At 41.0% G+C, this 19863-nt stretch overlaps 2 protein-coding genes across 2 annotated transcripts in view; one reads left to right on the top strand and one right to left on the bottom strand.

Annotated features, from left to right (window-relative positions):
• The window catches only part of tufm (Tu translation elongation factor, mitochondrial), a 19720-nt gene extending 14374 nt beyond the window's left edge, over positions 1-5346 (bottom strand). The window contains exons 1-4 of the mRNA XM_061884710.1: positions 5242-5346; positions 1969-2015; positions 1753-1891; positions 1364-1530 (exon numbers count right to left, since the gene is read on the bottom strand). Coding sequence (XP_061740694.1) covers positions 1364-1530; positions 1753-1891; positions 1969-2015; positions 5242-5278 — 390 coding nt within the window. The 5' untranslated portion in view covers positions 5279-5346. The remainder of the gene's footprint in view (positions 1-1363; positions 1531-1752; positions 1892-1968; positions 2016-5241) is intronic.
• An 872-nt stretch (positions 5347-6218) lies between these two features.
• Positions 6219-19641, top strand: hspbp1 (HSPA (heat shock 70kDa) binding protein, cytoplasmic cochaperone 1). The gene is made up of 8 exons (XM_061884711.1): positions 6219-6522; positions 6609-6734; positions 9386-9587; positions 9664-9888; positions 11614-11769; positions 12228-12324; positions 16426-16537; positions 18299-19641. The coding sequence occupies exons 2-8, from the start codon at positions 6615-6617 to the stop codon at positions 18377-18379; spliced, it is 993 nt and encodes a 330-aa protein (XP_061740695.1). The 5' UTR covers positions 6219-6522; positions 6609-6614; the 3' UTR covers positions 18380-19641.
• Positions 19642-19863: the final 222 nt, after the last annotated feature.

The following is a 19863-nucleotide window of genomic DNA, read 5'->3' as shown; positions in this document are numbered from 1 at the left end:
ATCACTAATACACCCCCATACCATCACACATGCTGCCTAGAACACTTTCACCCTACAACAATCACTAATACACCCCCATACCATCACACATGCTGCCTAGAACACTTTCACCCTACAACAATCACTAATACACCCCCATACCATCACACATGCTGACTAGTACACTTTCACCCTAGAAAAATCCGGATGGTTATTTTACTCTTTGTTCCGGAGGACACGACGTCCGCAGTTTCCAAAAACAATTTCAAAAGAGGACTCGTCAGACCACAGAACACTTTGTAATACACTGAGCTCAGGCCCAGCAAAGCTGGCGGCGTTTCTGGGTGTTGTTGATAAAAATGGCTTTTCCTTTGGATAGTAGAGTTTTAACTTGCACTTATAGATGTAGTGACCAATTGTAGTTACTGACAGGGGTTTTCTGAAGTGTTACTGAGCCCATGTGGTGATATCCTTTAATGAAGTGAAGTGAATTTTATTTACATAGCATTTTTTTCTAGTGACTCAAAGTGCTTTACATAGTGAAACCCAATATTTAAGTTACATTTTTCAAACCAGTGGGGGTGGCACTGGGAGCAGGCAGGTAAAGTGTCTTGCTCAAGGACACAACAGCAGTGACTAGGTTGGCAGAAGCGGGAATCGAACCTGGAACCTTCAAGTTGCTGGCACGTCCGCCGTACCGACCGAGCTTTACACACTGATGTCGATTTTTGATGCAGTACGGTCTGAGGAAGCCAAGGTCACAGGCATTCAATGTTGGTTTTCAGTCTTGCCGCTTACATGCAGTGATTTCTCCAGAGTCTCTCAACCTTTTGATGATATTACGGAGCCTAGATGGTGAAATCCTTAAATTCCTTGCAATAGCTTGTTGAGAATGTTGTTTTTATAGCTGTTGGACAATTTTCTCATGCATTTGTTGACAAAATGGTGACCGTCGCCTCGTCCTTGTTTGTGAATGAGTGAGCATTTCATGAAAGCTGCTTTTATAGCCAATCATGGCACCCACCTGTTCCCAATTAGCCTGTTCACCTGTGGGATGTGTTTGAAATAAGGGTTTGATGAGCATTCCTCAACTTTCTCATTCTTTTTTGCCACTTGTGCCAGCTTTTTTGAAACACGTCGCAGGCATCAAACCCAATTGAGCTAATATTTGCAAAAAATGAAGTTTGTCAGTGTGAAGATGAAATATCTTGTCTTTGCAGTCTATTCAATTGAATATAAGTTGAAAAGGATTTGTTGTATTCTCTTTTTATTTAGCATTTACACAACCTGACAACTTCACTAGTCTGGGGTTGTGTGTGTGTGTGTGTGTGTATATATATATATATATATATATATATATATATAGAGATATAAACTGTCTTACCTTGACATAATCAGCGTGTCCAGGACAGTCTGTATGAGCATAATGTCTGTTGGCAGTAGAATATTCCACATGAGAAGCGTTGATGGTAATTCCTCTGGCCTTCTCCTCGGGGGCGTTGTCGATCTCCTCATATTTTTTAAAGTTAGCGCCACCTGCGTCCGCAAGCACTGGGGATTCAACACAAGCACACAGGTAAAACATCGGGGTATTCAGCGGGTGTGTGGCGGAGACATTGTGCAGATTTTTGGTCCAATGTGGCTCTTTCAACATTTTGGGTTGCCGACCCATTTGTTTTGCGTTTGAGTGCTGCTGGGACAAACTCCATGGGTGAAAATGGCAAAATGTTATCTCCATCAGTCAGAGGCAGCGCATGAATGGCCCATCCTTACCTTTTGTGATGGCTGCAGTTAGGGTGGTCTTGCCGTGGTCCACATGACCAATGGTGCCAACGTTGACGTGTGGCTTGTCCCTGCTGTAGGTCTTCTTAGCCTCGGCAGCGAAGGTCCGCTGACTCAGAGGCACGGCACACTGCAGCACAAGAACAACCGTAGTTCCAAGCACAGATGTATTAGGCATCGTAAACCTTGGCTGGTGTGCACACTCACCAGTTTAAAGGAGCTCTGCAGGAGGCTTGGTGAGGACACCTGGAGGGCTGAAGACCACAAGAAAAGTCTCAATTCAGATAACTGCTGAATCAGCGGCCTTCAAATAATCGGGACGTCATCACTCGTGTTTTTCTGTAGGGTGCGAGTCAGCGCCGCCACTCGCAGGTGAAAACATATTAAGTGTGGGAATGTTTCCTCTTTTCTCCCTAAAGGGGAACTACAGTTTTTCAAAGTCTCTAAAACAACTTCAAAACCCTCCATCAACATTTTATATACACACTGCAAGTATGTAGTAACAGATACCTTCATAACAATATGTAATATGTACAATATACACACTGCAAGTATATATTTAATATAGTAACAGATACCTTCATAACAATATGTAATATGTACAATATACACACTGCAAGTATATATTTAAACACCTTCATAACAATATGTAATATGTACAATATACACACTGCAAGTATATATACATAATATAGTAACAGACACCTTCATAACAATATGTAATATGTACAATATACACACTGCAAGTATATATTTAATATAGTAACAGACACCTTCGTAACAATATGTAATATGTACAATATACACACTGCAAGTATATATTTAATATAGTAACAGACACCTTCATAACAATATGTAATATGTACAATATACACACTGCAAGTATATATATCATGTTCCCCTTTAAAAATATGATCACCTTGCTCTTTTTGCAAAGCAGATCTTGTTTTTATGACACTATATCTGTGATACATTAAAAGGGGTGAATGTTGGCACAATAACACACACGATGGCACACACACGCATTGAACATTAGGCAGCAATATGCTATTATATGAATTAAAATACAATATATTAGATAGCTAAAATGTTAAGAAAGAATCAATGATATGCATTGAGGCTATTAGAACAGTGTTTTTCAACCACTGTGCCGCGGTGAGATACAGTCTGGTGTGCTGTGAAAGATGATCTAGTTTCACCTATTTGGGTTAAAAATATTTTTTGCAACGCAGTAATTCTAGTCTGCAAATGATGTGTTGTTGTTGAATGTCGCTGCTGTCATGAGCGCAGCATAATAACCAGTTTATTCTCCTCCATATCAGTAGGTGGCAGCTGGTAGATAATTGCTTTGTAGATGTCGGGAACACGGTTTGTCATGATCACAATATGCAGACGACAGGGGGAGGCAGGGTGCAGGTAAAAAGCTGTCTAATGCTTAAACCAAAAATAAACAAATGGTGAGTGCCCCTAAGAAAAGGCATCGAAGCTTAGGGAAGGCTATGCAAAAGGAATAAAACAGAACTGGCTACAAAGTAAACAAAAACAGAATGGTGGACGACAGCAAAGACTTGCACCGTGTGGAGCAGAGAGCGTCCACAAAGTACATCCGAACAAGACGTGACAATCAACACAAAAAAAGATAGCAACTACCTAAATATTATTGATTGCTAAAAGAAAGTAAGTGCGGGGAATATCGCTCAAAAGAAGATATGAAACTGCAACAGGGAAATACTAAAAAAAGAGAAAAAGCCACCAAAATAGGAGCACAAGACAAGAAGTAAAAGACTACACACAGGAAAAGAGCAAAAAAGTGCAAATGCGTCAGGGTGTGATGTGACAGGTGGTGACAGTACACCTACTTTGAGACAAGAGCTATAGTCATGCATGCTTGCTTATGCTTTAAAGTCATATCCAACAATTGCCACAACCACTTTTTACTGTCAACTGAGTTTTCTTTAATATTTCTGCTGCTGGTCTGCCTCCGGATATTTGTTATGAAAAAAATGCATCATGGCTCAAAAAAGGTTAAAAAACACTGTATTGGAACGTTAAAGATTTTAGGAGTTAATTAATAATATAGTGTGCATCTTGCCCCAGGTGGAGGAGTTGAAGTACCGAGGATCCTTGTTCACGAGAGAGGGAAGAGTGGATGGTGAGATCGAAAGGTGGATCGGTGCGGCGTCTTCAGTAATGTGGACGTTGTATCGATCTGTTGTGGTGAAGAAGGAGCTAAGCCAGAAGGCGAAGCTCTCGATTTACCGCTCAAAGTACGTTCCCATCCTCAACTATGATCATGAACTTAGGGTTGTGACCGAAAGGACAAGATCCCGGGTACAAGCGGGCCGAATGTGTTTCCCCCGCCGGGTGGCGAGACTCTCCCTTAGAGATAGGGTGAGAAGCTCTGCCATCCGGGAGGAACTCAAAGTAAAGCCGCTGTTCCTCCACATGGAGAGGAGCCAGATGAGATGGCTCGGGCATCTGGTCAGGATGCACATCCGACAGGGAAGACCCAGGGCACGTTGGGAAGACTATATCTCCCGGCTGGCTTGAGAAGGCCCCGGGATCCCCCGGGAGGAGCTGGACTAAGTGGCTGGGGAGAGGGAGGTCTGGGCTTCCCTGCTTAGGCTGCTGACCCCGCGACCTGACCTAGGCTATGCGGAAGAAGATGGATGGATGGATGGATATCAGTGTGCAGCTTTTTAAACACAGTATCACAAAATGCTTGTTTATTTTTTGGAGCAATTTTGTTTATTGCAAAAAGCAATGCCAGTTAAAGGCTAGTTTACAGTAATCAATACTAGGTAGTAAGTGTTTACATGATTGAAGCTGTAATCAATACTAGGTAGTAAGTGTTTACATGATTGAAGCAGTAATCAATAAAAAGTAGTAAGTGTTTCCATGATTGAAGCAGTAATCAATAATAAGTATAAAGTATTTCCATGATTGAAGCAGGTTTCCATCATCAAACACTGCATGTCTGAGCCCAGCTATCAAGTTTACATTGAAACGCACACGTCTGCTCCATCCATCCATTTTCTACCGCTTATTCCCTTTTGGGGTTGCGGGGGGCGCTGGCCCCTATCTCAGCTACAATCGGGCGGAAGGCGGGGTACACCCTGGACAAGTCGCCGTCTCATCGCAGGGCCACACGTCTGCTCCAATACCATCAATTCTTGCACCAGCGTGTTTTGTACCAAACACCCGAATGAAGATGAAAACAGGATATGACGAACAATTGATGATATTTAAACACTTTTAACAATTGATGATATTTGATGACTTTTCCATGCCTGCTAGTTTGAGATGTTAGCTAACACTCGCCGGCAGTGACCTTGCTGGGCATCACGCCCGCTTCCCAGCTTTCTAGGAACCACAACAAGCTGCACGCAACGACTCAGACTGGCTGTGAACTCACAGAAGAAGATGGAGCAAAAAGGCAGCAAGAAATGAGCGAGGAGACTAAAACATTTGACAATTTACCAGAGACGCAAGCACGCAGTCCCAGCAGCGCCGCCATCTTGGAGCAGTCAAATAACTCAAAGACGAGCGAGGCACCAAGAGAGTAATATCAAGTGCAGGCGTAACAAAGTCAAACAATACAATATCTAATCCAGTTTCCTCTCTACTATAGACAATTTCTAACCTTTAGGCCAAATTAAACAATAACATTCCTACACATTATATATTTATTAAATACTGCATTTTAGATATGTCTTGCCAAACGTTAATGCTCTCATTTCCACTAGTGCTCTTTGAACTCCCCTAACCTAAGCGTCATGTATTTACCTTAACTACGCTAATAGAGATCTTAGCATTTTGCTTATTGAATATTATATTTTTATCAGGCACTTTGTTGTGTTTTATCACTGTCGGCAATTTATTCACGTAGATGTATCCACAGAACCCTCTTCCCACCGGTAAGACAACTTCCAGTCAGGATTGAGCTCAAAGTGTCTTTGCGTTTTTTGTGTTGCCCTTACGGTAACACATGGCAGCTTTCTTGACACTCGTGCGCTGGTGCCAGCTAGAAGGTTCTGGCACCTTCTTGTGCGCAACTAGTCAGACTGACAATGAATGAACAAAACAATGGAGAGCAAAAAGGCAGCACGATATGAGCGAGGAGACTGAAACATTTTACAATTTACCAGAGGCGCCATCGAGGACAGTCAAATAACCCAAAGACGAACGAGGCACCAAGAGAGTAATAGCAAATGCAGGCGTTACAGAAAGAAACAATGCAATATATAATCACATTTCCTCTCTACTATAGACAATTTACAACCCATCACCTTTTATCCAAATTAAACACTAAAATTCCTACACAGCATATATTTATAAAATACCGCATTGTAGATATGTCTTGCAAAACGTTAACGCTCTCATTCCCACTAGTGCTCTTTGTCTAGTGCGTCATGTATTTACCTTAACTACGCTAATAGAGAGTTTAGAACTTCGCTTATTGAAAATTAAACTTATATCACGCACTTGGTTGTGTTTGGTGACTGTCAATAATTTATTCATGTAGATGTATTTACAGAACCCTCTCCCGAGCGGAACGAGAACTTCCACTCAGGGTGGACTTCAAAATGTATTTGCGACTTTCCTGTTGTCCTTACGGTAAAACATGGCACTCGTGCGCTGCTGTTAGCTAGAAGCTTCTGGCAACTTCTTTAGCGTCGACTTATTAGAGGAGGCAGAGCCGGCCCTCCGGATAAATACAACCATTTCTCGGGCAAGTATCGTGTTTACAACGTTTGAAAGGTAAGTTGGATTCCATGGTAAAAAGTGCTGTAAAGACTGTGGCTGGCAAGATGTTAGCTGGATTTTCATTGGTCTGTTTATTGTAGTCCAAGATGTCAGAAGGAAGGCCGGACAGGAGATATCCTCACAATCTTCAGGGGGTTCTACAGCTGGCCATTGATGCTGGTTCTGTTGCAGAGGAACCTGCTGCCCCTCAAGCCATGTCACAGGAGGTATGTTTATGGCAATCAAACAGAATAGTGTGAGAGTCCAGTCCATAGTGGATCTAACATAATAGTGTGAGAGTCCAGTCCATAGTGGATCTAACATAATAGTGTGAGAGTCCAGTCCATAGTGGATCTAACATAATAGTGTGAGAGTCCAGTCTATAGTGGATCTAACTTAATAGTGTGAGAGTCCAGTCCATAGTGGATCTAACATAATAGTGTGAAAGTCCAGTCCATAGTGGATCTAACATAATAGTGAGAGAGTCCAGTCCATAGTGGATCTAACATAATAGTGTGAGAGTCCAGTCCATAGTGGATCTAACATAATAGTGTGAGAGTCCAGTCCATAGTGGATCTAACATAATAGTGTGAGAGTCCAGTCCATAGTGGATCTAACATAATAGTGAGAGTCCAGTGAATAGTGAATCTAACATAATAGTGAGAGTCCAGTCCATCGTGGATCTAACATAATAGTGTGAGAGTCCAGTCCATAGTGGATCTAACATAATAGTGTGAGAGTCCAGTCCATAGTGGATCTAACATAATAGTGTGAGAGTCCGGTCCATAGTGGATCTAACATAATAGTGAGAGTCCAGTCCATAGTGGATCCAACATAATAGTGTGAGAGTCCAGTCCATAGTGGATCTAACATAATAGTGAGAGTCCAGTCCATAGTGGATCTAACATAATAGTGTGAGAGTCCAGTCCATAGTGGATCTAACATAATAGTGAGAGTCCAGTCCATAGTGGATCTAACATAATAGTGAGAGTCCAGTCCATAGTGGATCTAACATAATAGTGTGAGAGTCCAGTCCATAGTGGATCTAACATAATAGTGTGAGAGTCCAGTCCACACTGGATCTAACATAATAGTGAGAGTCCAGTCCATAGTGGATATAACATAATAGTGAGAGTCCAGTCCATAGTGGATCTAACATAATAGTGAGAGTCCAGTCCATAGTGGATCTAACATAATAGTGTGAGAGTCCAGTCCATAGTGGATCTAACATAATAGTGTGAGAGTCCAGTCCATAGTGGATCTAACATAATAGTGTGAGAGTCCAGTCCATAGTGGATCTAACATAATAGTGTGAGAGTCCGGTCCATAGTGGATCCAACATAATAGTGAGAGTCCAGTCCATAGTGGATCTAACATAATAATGTGAGAGTCCAGTCCATAGTGGATCTAACATAATAGTGAGAGTCCAGTCCATATTGGATCTAACATAATAGTGTGAGAGTCCAGTCCATAGTGGATCCAACATAATAGTGTGAGAGTCCAGTCCATAGTGGATCTAACATAATAGTGTGAGAGTCCAGTCCATAGTGGATCTAACATACTAGTGTGAGAGTCCAGTCCATAGTGGATCTAACATAATAATGTGAGAGTCCAGTCCATAGTGGATCCAACATAATAGTGTGAGAGTCCAGTCCATAGTCTATCTAACATAATAGTGTGAGAGTCCAGTCTATAGTGGATCCAACATAATAGTGTGAGAGTCCAGTCCATAGTGGATCTAACATAATAGTGTGGGAGTCCAGTCCATAGTGGATCTAACATAATAGTGTGAGAGTCCAGTCCATAGTGGATCTAACATAATAGTGTGAGAGTCCAGTCCATAGTCTATCTAACATAATAGTGTGAGAGTCCAGTCTATAGTGGATCCAACATAATAGTGTGAGAGTCCAGTCCATAGTGGATCTAACATAATAGTGTGGGAGTCCAGTCCATAGTGGATCTAACATAATAGTGTGAGAGTCCAGTCCATAGTGGATCTAACATAATAGTGTGAGAGTCCAGTCCATAGTCTATCTAACATAATAGTGTGAGAGTCCAGTCCATAGTGGATCTAACATAACAGTGTGAGAGTCCAGTCCATAGTGGATCCAACATAATAGTGTGTGAGTCCAGTCCATAGTCTATCTAACATAATAGTGTGAGAGTCCAGTCCATAGTCTATCTAACATAATAGTGTGAGAGTCCAGTCTATAGTGGAGCCAACATAATAGTGTGAGAGTCCAGTCCATAGTGGATCCAACATAATAGTGTGAGAGTCCAGTCCATAGTGGGTCCAGCAGGAGAGCAATATAATGGGCAATTTAAACATTGATTGATTGATTTTAGTTGTATTGTAAAACCTAAACGTTGCTCTGAGTGGCGAATGAAAAATAATTTTGACCGCTATGGACGGCTAGAAGACGGAATGGTACTTCTACTTCCGGTTCAAAGCTTTAAACAGCAGGAAAAACTTGTAGGAATTTACCCAGCTGCATCTGCAGTGAGCAAACTTGTCCAAGAGATGGCGCCGTAGCACGAACAATAACACGCATTTCAGTGTCTTTGCATGTTTTTTTAAAACTATTTGCACAATGGCCACCAGCCAAGAAAAATCCATAAATTAGCTGCACCGTTTTATAAGCGTAGGAAATAACAGTTTATTGAGTTTGCTGATGTATATCTGTTCTGTATCAAAATGCCGAAGCGCTGGATCCCTAGTTAAAATGACAGCAAAGAGCATGTAGAAATGACCAAATTGTACGTAGTGCATGTTTGACCTCTAACCCCCCATCATAAGGTGACAACCCATTTTTTAGAATCATTTTAGGGGGAAAATACCATCTTCTATTCAGGGTGTCATTGTTTCTTTGTGGTTCAGAGGAGTTCTTGGCTGAGGGAAGCTCTCGCAGACGTCTGCAAAGGCCAGATGGACGAAGTGGAGCAGATGAAGCAGTGCTTGGCTGTCCTGAACCAGGAGGAAGTGAAAGGAGAGGAGGACAGGAATGAGGACCAAGAAGATGAGCGGGAATCCGCCTTTGAGGTGCTGTCAGAACTGTGTGAGAACCTGGACAACGCCAGAGGTCAGTGTTGCACTGACATCATTCTTGTGTGAAAGGAATGCAGCAGACCTAATCCTGATGATGTGTGCCCACGCAGATCTGATGGTTCTGGGAGGACTGGACCTGTGCGTCTCCAAGTATTTGGGTCACGCCCAAAGTGGGCTGAGGTGGCGTGCCGCTCAGCTCGTTGCTTCCTGTGCTCAGAACATGCCGCAAGTGCAGGCCCACCTGCTGAAGATCAGCGCTCTGCCCAAACTTCTCCAGCTGACAGACTCGGACCCCCACCCCACAGTCCGAGTGAAAGGCCTGCATGCGGTCTCATGTGAGTATGTCATAGACCAGGGCTGTCCAAACCTTCAACTTGGTTCAAACCTTCTTTATGAATAATAACACGTTAAAAACCCATAGACATAAAAACTGTAATAGCTGGACAAATCATTTTTCGCGCAAACAAATGGGAGACTTTTGGGTAGATTTTTAAGTGGCTGGTTATGAATAACATCTTAACATAAAAACTATAAAACGTTTATAGCAATACAATTATATTAATGGTTAATAACAAACTATAATAATGCTTAATAACAAACTATAATAATAGTCACCGGATTTTTCGGATTATAAATCGCTGCGGAGTATAAATCGCATTTTTGGGGGAAATTTATTTGATAAAATCCAACAGCAAGAATAGACATTTGAAAGGCAATTTAAAATAAATAAAGAATAGTGAAGAACAGGCTGAATAAGTGTAGGTTATATGAGGCATAAATAAGCAACTGCTATGTTAACCTAACATATTATGGTAAGAGTCATTCAAATAACTATAACATATAGAACATGCTATACCTTTACCAAACTATCTCTCACTCCTAATCCATAAATCTTCTTCCTGGATGTGGCTTCTAAACAACTCTGCCAACTCCAAAGGTATGCGCCGCTTCCTCTTGTCCTTTTCTGCTGCATATTTCACTACGTCCTGCTTGTAATCTGCACTACATGATCTCCTTTTCAACGCCATTTTTGTTCAGCCCTTCTCACTTTTTATAAGTTACCGCCAACCATGAAATGATCCATTTTAATAGCTACAGCAGTAGCATATAGCATATAACAGTGAGCATTCCATGACCCACAATGCACTTCTGCCATGACCCTCCCCCGCACAATTCTTATTGGTTGACGTGTGTGTGACGATTGCTGACATTTTCTTGGTCTCTTCCGGGAACGAGATAAATAATATTATTTGATATTTTACGGTAATGTGTTAATAATTTCCCACATAAGTCGCTCCGAAGTATATGTCGCACCCCCGGCCAAACTATGAAAAAAAACGGCGACTCATAGTCCGAAAAATACGGTAACATAAAAACTACAATAGTTAGACATAACAATCTTGCAGCACAAACAAATGGGCAAAGTTTGGAGAGAATTCGAAAGGTTGGTTATGAATAATAAGTTAACATAAAAACTATAGCATGTTAATAATAAAAACAACTCTAATAGTTAATGACATAAAAACTATAATAGTTAGAAAAAAAACAATGTTGCAGAATTAACAAAGGTGGCAAGTTTGGGGAGAATCTGGCAATAACACGTTAACATCCATCCATCCATTTTCTACCGCTTGTCCCTCTCGGGGTGGGGTGGAGGGGTGCTGGAGCCTATCATTCGGGAAGAAAACGGGGTTCACCCTGGACAAGTCATTATTAACATAAAAACTATAAGTAATTAACATACAAAAACTATAATAGACAAAATAATTGTTGTAGCACAAATATCTGAGACATGTTTGGAGAATTTTGTTCACGTGTTCTTGACAGTATGCACCTAAACTATCAGACTATAAAAAGTACAGTAGGGATTTTGGGCCAGTTCCATTTTTTTCCATTTACGTACTGTTAACATTTCAGGACTTGCATATTTGTTCTCAATAAAGTGTCTGTGGGCCCATGAAAAGCCAGCTTTGGGCCACAGGTCCACACTTTGTACAGCCTGTCATAGCCCCACAATGCTCATTATGAGCCATTTCAAGCAAGTGATGTTGTGAATGCAGGTCTGGTGCGAGAGCAGGAGGCGGGCTTGGAGGCCTTCCTGTCCCACGATGGCTTCTCAGTGCTGATGAGAGGCATGCAGGCGACCAACCAGAAGCTGCAGACCAAGTCGGCTTTCCTTCTCCTTAACCTTCTCACTTCACATCCTGAGCACAAAGGTACAAAGTCATGAACGTAGCGATTATCAGTAAATCACTTCACCCTGTGTGTGTAAGAGGGTTAGGTATCGTTGTTAGAACCATGTAGTCTTTCTGTCCGTCCAATTCATGACATCACTAAGGGGTTGGCTCAAGACCAAGTACCAGTCTACTTGGGGAGGGGCTGGGAGCTTGCTCAGGTGTTGCTAAGCTGAGGCGCAAACGATTTTTGGACTGTACCAGGCTATTTGTTTGCTTCCGTTTTGCTACAATGTGAGTTTTATTTACGTGACATAATGATAACAAACAGTTTGGTTAAACATGGACACAATTCTGGACATGGATTATTAGCCGGCTGCACACGTCTGAACTAGCTTCATTAATATTGGGCGACCAGTAGCAGTAATAGTATAGGACTTTAGCGCTACAATCGTGTTTGGACTTTGTTCTAAAACTCAACATGTTCCTCCTTCCTGCAGACACGGTAATCTCCATGGGGATGGTCCAGCAGCTGGTCTCGGTTCTGCGTGCTCCACACTCGCCTTTTCATGAGCACGTGCTTGGCGCCCTTTGTTGGTAAGAAACGTCCTTAGGAGGAGTGTGCCGATTTATTTAAAATCAGCTTGCACGTAAAATTTGCGATATGAGCAGTGCTGCAACGTTTTTACTTGCGCAACACCCAGCTAACATCTAAATGTCCTCCAATAAGCACACAAGACTGCTCTTTTCTAACATTTTAGTCAATTCTTTTACAAAGACTGAACATTGTAGGCTGCTCTATACCAAAATGGCTGCCGTGAGGCTTGTCTCGGTACAAGTTTTGCTACTGTCTGTCTTTCTTGTCTGTAGTACGCCTCAAAAAGATGTTTTGCTTGACAAACACCCGTCTAAAGTTGCTTTTACTCAGAGGCATCTTGCGGACAATAGATCCAAGAACGATGTCAACGATACCGGCGTAGATACTAGCAACACGCATACGGGGTGCTAGACAACGTGCCAGTGTGCGGACCCGGTTCAGGAAGCGGCCATTTAGACCACCATTACCAGGTCTGATCCTGGCAAACATGACATCGCTACAGAATGAAATTGATTAAGTTTTCCTCTTCACCAATACCAACCACGACTACACCCGACTGCTCTGCCAGATGCCTTACTGAGACCTGGCTGCACCGTACCGTGCCAGATCAGACCATAACACCACCCGGCTTCATTTTCTATCGAGCCCACAGGCCAGTGAACCTGGCAAAGAAATGTAAAGGCTTTGGATATACGTCAACCAGCGATGGTGCAACAATACCACAACTCTTCACAGTTTCCGTTCTTCCTATCTGGGATACATCAGCTCCTACTACCTCCCAAAATACTTTACACGTTGGCGTGTATGTCCCACCATCAGCCATGTCAGAACTCTCTGCCTACATATCGTTTGTGGAAAATTCCAACCCAGATGCAGTTGTCATCGTTCTTGGCGACTTTAACCACTCTAGCCCCTCTGTGGACTTCCACAACTACAGGGGGTTCATAAAGTCTGGGTTTCCTTGCAAATTTTACTACTTAAATTATTTTCCAGACTGAATAATAGCCCTGTCTGAAGTAGAAGGAATCGAGTCGGTACTCTTAAGTGGGCGAGATGGATGGTGTAATCGCAAAATTGCGGAAGAATTTAACCTTCGACACCCTACAAGGTTTATGCTAGCCCAAGGAAATCACTCTGTCGGACATCCACGGAGTTGGGTGTTCCAAAGTCAACCATCCACAAAATCCTGGCAGAGGAGAAGTTTCATCCGTAAAAGTTACAGATATTGCATCAAATTTTGAGACCATTTTCCTGACGGCAGTAAAACAAATAGGTTTAAGATAAGGGTGTCGAGGGGTTAAATTCTTCCGCAATTTTGCGATAAGACCATCTTTCTCGTCAACTTTAGAGCACCAACTCCATTCGGTCTTCTTTAGACGGGGCCATCATTCAATCTGGAAAAGAAATGAGTAAAATCCCCTATGTAGCCAGACTTTATGGACATCCTATACATCCAACAGGTCACCTGCGCAATAAGAAGTATGATGATTGTTATGTGGCTATAAGTGACACTTACTGTTTATGCCGTGTTCCTTCTCGTGCCCAAGTATAGACAGAAGTTTTAAGTCCACCGGGGTACAATCCAGAACTGTTAAATGTCTGATCGGGACACCTTGATTGCAGCTGCTGGCAGCCTGGACAAACTGACTAACACCGTGACGTTGTATGTCAACTTTTTGTGTGGATGTGTGCGTGCCCACCACAACACGGAAGTCACACACCCTGGTTCACAAAGGACATTCCATTGTTACGGAAAATAAAAACTGTGCCTACCTCTGACGATCAGGACCAATATCAAAGTGCCAAATACGAACTACGATCCGCTATCAGGAAAGTGCAGTCCACATACAGGGATTAGAGCAGAAAATGGCTTCCAATGACTCCAGAGCCACCCGGAGAAGTAGAAAAGCATTACTAATGACAAAAGAAGCCCACCGTCCACAATGGATATTGACAATGATCTCCCAGATAAAGTCTACAAATTTGACAGCAGATATGACGAGTTACCTGTCTCCACCATCCCCCCTTTTCCCCTCCCACCACTACTCTTTGCCATCCAGGAGGTGAGGGCCTCCTTGGCTAAAAACAAACGAAAGAAAGCTGCAGGTCTCGACGGAATTAGTTCTGATGTTCCCAAGTTATGTGCTGCTCAAATTGCTCTTACTTTCACTTACATTCTCAACTAGTCTCTCATTCAGTGTCTGGTACCCAAATTATTTCAAGACTTCAGTATCATCCCCATTCCTAAATTCCCCAAAACATATCGTGCCGTAACAACTACGGACATCTGTGCTAATGAAATGATTTGAAGGCATCATTTTAACATATTTAAAAAACATGACCACTTAAAAATTGGACAATTATCAATTTGCATATTGTGCCGATAGAGCCGTGGAAGATGCCGTCAACCTTGCACATCATATAATACTGCGGCACCCTTATTTTGTTTATTTTGAGCTTATTTCTGCCAGCCACTCTCCTGAATAAACTCCTGGAAATGAACATTCAAACTACCTTACGCCACTGGATTTACAATTTTCTCTCTTCAAGGACACAAAGTCAGGATGGGTAGTCTCCTATCTGGCTGTGTTCTGTCTCCCTGGCGTTTTTCTCTGTCCACAAATACCCGCGCCGCCACTCAAAACTCCCGTGTCCATGATCTAGTATGCAGATGATGCCACCATAATTGGACTCATGACAAACTCCACTATTGTCAGCAAACAGCTCAAACAGTAAGCTGGTGCCAAGACAACAAACTCCAACTCAATACAGCTGAAATGAATGAAGCTCACCTGTAACACCACATTAAAATCCACCTTATACGGCGCTTCTGAACCAATCTCCATCACAGACTCTTTCAAGTTCCTGGGCACTCACATCTCCAACTCCCTTTAATGGAAACTCCATTCAGATCACATCTCCAAAAAAGCAAATATACGGCTCTTTTTTTCTTTGCCAGCTCAGAAAATTCAGAGTCGGACCCAACCTCCTCCAACAGTTCTACACCTCAGTCATCCAAAGCACACTCACCTCTTCTATAACTTTCGGACGAAGTACTCTGTGAACTGGAATGCATTTCTGTTGTTTATTTGACTGCAACTGCACAGCAGGCATGAGCTTTCAAAGCTGTACCGATTGTACTTTCATTCTGATTTAGGCTACAATGAGCTAGCAGCTACACAACAGCTCAGCACACAGTAGCTCACAAGCCAGACATAGGTATTAAGTGTCCTTCATATTTGTCAATATAAACATCAAATAATTATATTTCCATGTTACTTGCCCATACAAGGTCTCCAAGGCAGAAGCGTACTAGAAAGTATCTAATGACAAACAATTTACTGGCCTTAATGTAATACATTATTGTGACCACTAGGTGTCACCAAAAACAGTTTACCGCACCACTTTGAAAGCATAAATCTGCCATAAAGATATTTTTGATAAATGGATTATATTTATTTGGTGCTTTTCTATACACACGAAGAGCTCCACAGAGAACTGAGAAGCCATCATTCATTCACTCCACATTCACACATTGATGGTGCTAAGCTACATTCTCCGAGTATTTTCACTTGCTGAAGATATTTTTAACAATACAAAATATTAAACGTGTGTACTATGGCCGTCACTCGCTGAAGCCAACTAAATTAAACCTTCCACTGAGTTTTTCTAAGGCTAAATGGGTACTTCCTGTCTGTTAGTGCGCTAACTATTACCATTAGTGACACTCTAATTTGTACAAACATTCCTTTTTTTGGAGAAACTGTTGATGAAGAACAAGCAGGTCCAAGGCGTCCTGCACTGTTCTTTGTACATAAAAATATTTTTTTGTAATAATAAATATGATTCGTCACTTCATCATTTTAGACAGCTTCAGAATAATATGATCTGGATGGACTAAAAGGGGCCCTAATAAGGAGATGAATAGAATATTGCTACGTTTGAGTGTATTTATTTAAAGGGACTATGCACATTAATGAACACAAGAGGTTGTGTAAATATGCTACATTTTAGCAAGGATGCAGTCCCTAAGCAGATTGACACAAGGATACAATACAAGACAAAGATAGAAGTAACACGTCTTTGTCTGTGTCCCCAAGCCTCGTGGAAGACTGTGAGAAAGGGTTAAAAGATTGCAGGGATCCATCTCTCAATCTTGAAGACTTACTGCAACAGCGAGCCAGGGAACTCCAAGGCAAAGATGAAAGTCAGGTATGTCACATAATAACAAGTAGATGTAAGTTTGCCTCAGTAGCAAATGATGCTACTTCCAGCTAATCCTCTAAAAGCATTCATTTGGGTCACTGATATACTTCAAAGGTTCTGAAATTCCTTCAATAACTTTTTTTTATGTTTTCATATCTATTCTGTGACATTCAGTTGAGGTTCCTGACTTTTATGAGCTATTCTGTAAAATGTTTCAGATTCCCAATTGTATTGAATTTGTACTTTTTTTCAATATGTGCTGTTTGTGTGTCATAGCTTCTGTCTCCTTTGAAATGATTGATATCTGTCTAGCACTTCTATTATTCTGATGACTAATACTTTAGTTGCCTCTGGTATTTTGTTTAAAAAGTAACACAAGTTAGCAGGAAAAAAGTTGATTACAAAGCCATTCGTTGGAATATTTCATGTTGAAACATGTGCCCATCAGCACGGATGAAGGAGTATGCCGTGATGGCATTGGCAACAAAAAACACAACAAAGCAATCCAACTGACCATGTTTTGCCAATTGGGGAAAATAACTGCACTTCTACATGTTAAGTATTTATTGAAGTGCAATTTTTGGTAGCAGGAACGAGGTTCATTTTTTTTTTTTTTTTTTTTTTTTTTTACCCATTTAGGATAATGAACTTATTGACTTTCCAATTACAACTGTAAAAATACTCCAGTAATGACATGTTCATTGCACTTGAAAAGGTTACGTGTAGTATTTTATATAATAATTATTAGAGGTGTGGGGGGGGAAAAATCTAAAAATTTTTTTAATCTATTTTTTTTTTGTTCATCAATCCAACAATCACTACACAGCAATACCATAACAATGCAATCCAATTCCAAAAGCAAAGCTGAGCCAGCAACACTCAGAACTGCAATAAACAGAACAATTGAGAGGAGACACAAACACCACACAGAACAAAACAAAAGTAGTGAATATTATCAACAACAGTATCAATATTAGTTATCATTTCAGCATAGCAGTGATTAAAAATCCCTCATTGACATTATCATTAGACATTTATAAAAATAATCAAAAAGAACAATAGTGTCACAGTGGCTTACACTTGCATGGCATCTCATAAGCTGGACAACACACTGTGTCCAATGTTTTCACAAAGATAAAATAAGTCATATTTTTGGTTTGTTTAATAGTTCAAACAAATTTACATTATTGCAATCAGTTGATAAAACAGTGTCCTTTACAATTATAAAAGCTTTTAAAAAAAAAATCTACTCCTCTGCTATTATGTGATCAGACTGGGGTAGATCCTGCTGAAATCTATGTATTGAATGAATCGGAAAAATATCGATTTTGAATCGAGAATCGCGTTGAATCGAAAAAAATCGATATATAATCGAATCGTGACCCCAAGAATCGATATTGAATCGAATGGTGGGACACCCAAAGATTCGCAGGCCTCATGATTACATTAGTGCTTAATTTGGCCAAAACTAATGTCAAATTTTCAAGATTATAATTGTCCATGCTTACAATTTATTCTATACGGACCATTTTTGAACTTTGGAGCATATATGATAACAATCTGCTGTAGACCGCGGCTATTAAATTAGTTTTGAGTTCCATGAAATTACTTTTGCTGATATCTGCAGAAACCCTGATTATATATTCCTTAGTGCTGGTTAAATTCTTATTTGGAGGGTGCCTTTGTCTAAAAATTTGCAAGGAAGTTTTGCAATAAAAATGGCCAACCTGATTTGTTGTTCCTGTTACCTATCAATATTCCTTACAGGAAGAACTGGAATTCTGTGAGCGGCTGAGGACGGCTTGTTTCCGTGGACAGCAGTCAGACGATCATGGAATGGACCGCTGACCTGTGACCTCTTTTTCATACTTGGATTTTGGTGCGTTAATATTTAACACGGACATTCACCATCAGGATTTGATCACGGAAGCTTTTATTGTTTTGAAGAGTCAAAGCTCACTTCTGCATGTAATCAAGGACACTTATCTCTTCTGTAAATGAGGACTTCAATCAATATCTTTTATACAATGCTAGAATTTCAGTGGTGTGTAAAAACAAGGCTCACACATGGATATGGTAAATGTTCTTTTGTTTATTATTAAGAAAACAAACAGTAGTCTTGTTACGCATATGATCAGTTTTTAGGACATCTCACACAAATGCTGTCTGCATTTTACAAAAAGTCACTGACGGAACACAACTATTCCAAAATAACTGATCATTTAAGGTTTTTCCCCAAAATAGGAAATATTAAAATATACACACATTTCAAGCCATCATTGAGTTAGCCAGTAGTCTAACTTGACACTTTTGGGACCCTGCCAAGTTCCTGGTTCAGACCCTTCCGTTTTGCAAAGTCATTCATGTTTTCTACAGCCATCACATCCATCCATCCGTCCATCCATTTTATACCGCTTATTCCCTTTGGGGTCGTGGGGGGCGCTGGCACCTATATCAGCTACAATCGGGTGGAAGGTGGGGTACACAGTAGCCATCACATCCCCCATGCTAATGAGTAGCTGTGCTAAGTAATATGTCACCATGACAACCGTGTGGCTGTGCTCCACAGGCGGTATGACCTTGAACTGTAGCAGAGCCAAGGACATGTCCGACACTATGAAGGACAGACTCCCAAACATGGTGATAGGACGGCTAATATGCCCATCAGGGTGATGAGGGCCACTTACACGCCCACGGCTGGAACTAGAACATTTGAAATGGGTTCCTTTTGCAGAAATGGGTGGAGGTATATGAAAAAACCAGCAGGAGCAGATAGATGAGGAACAATCATGACGAAGAGTGTTTCCCATAAAGGGATGAGAGGAAGGTCAGCGAGTAGAGCAGGCGACCATTTCTAATAAAGTAGACCTAGTTTAGACAGTAGTTAAAAGACTTATGCTTATTATTATTATTACTGATAAGCTAGTTTGTCTGCTGACGTAAGCAGTATCATATTGTCATTTATTGTATCATTTTATTATTTTGTCAAAATTATGAGGGACAAGCTGTAAAAATGGATTATTAATCCACTTGTTCATTTACTGTTAATATCGGTTTGTTTTCTGTTTCAACATTTTTTTATCTAAACTTCTGTTAAAATGTAAAAATCACTTCTTCTTCTGTTGTTTGATACTTCACATTAGTTTTGGATGATACCACAAAGTTAGGTATGGATCATGTGGATACCAAGTAGTTCCAGGATCATACATTGGTCATATTCAAAGTCCTCATGTGTCCAGGGACATATTTACTGACTTTATAAACACAATGTGATATTTTTTTTTGATGATAAAAAAAAAAAACCGATGCAATCATAGTATCGACTAGATACA

Source organism: Nerophis ophidion, linkage group LG23 (genome assembly GCF_033978795.1).
Source record: "Nerophis ophidion isolate RoL-2023_Sa linkage group LG23, RoL_Noph_v1.0, whole genome shotgun sequence".
Lineage (NCBI taxonomy): Eukaryota > Metazoa > Chordata > Actinopteri > Syngnathiformes > Syngnathidae > Nerophis > Nerophis ophidion.
The sequence above is the reverse complement of the archived record's forward strand: the minus strand, read 5'-3'. Positions and strand labels throughout refer to the sequence as shown.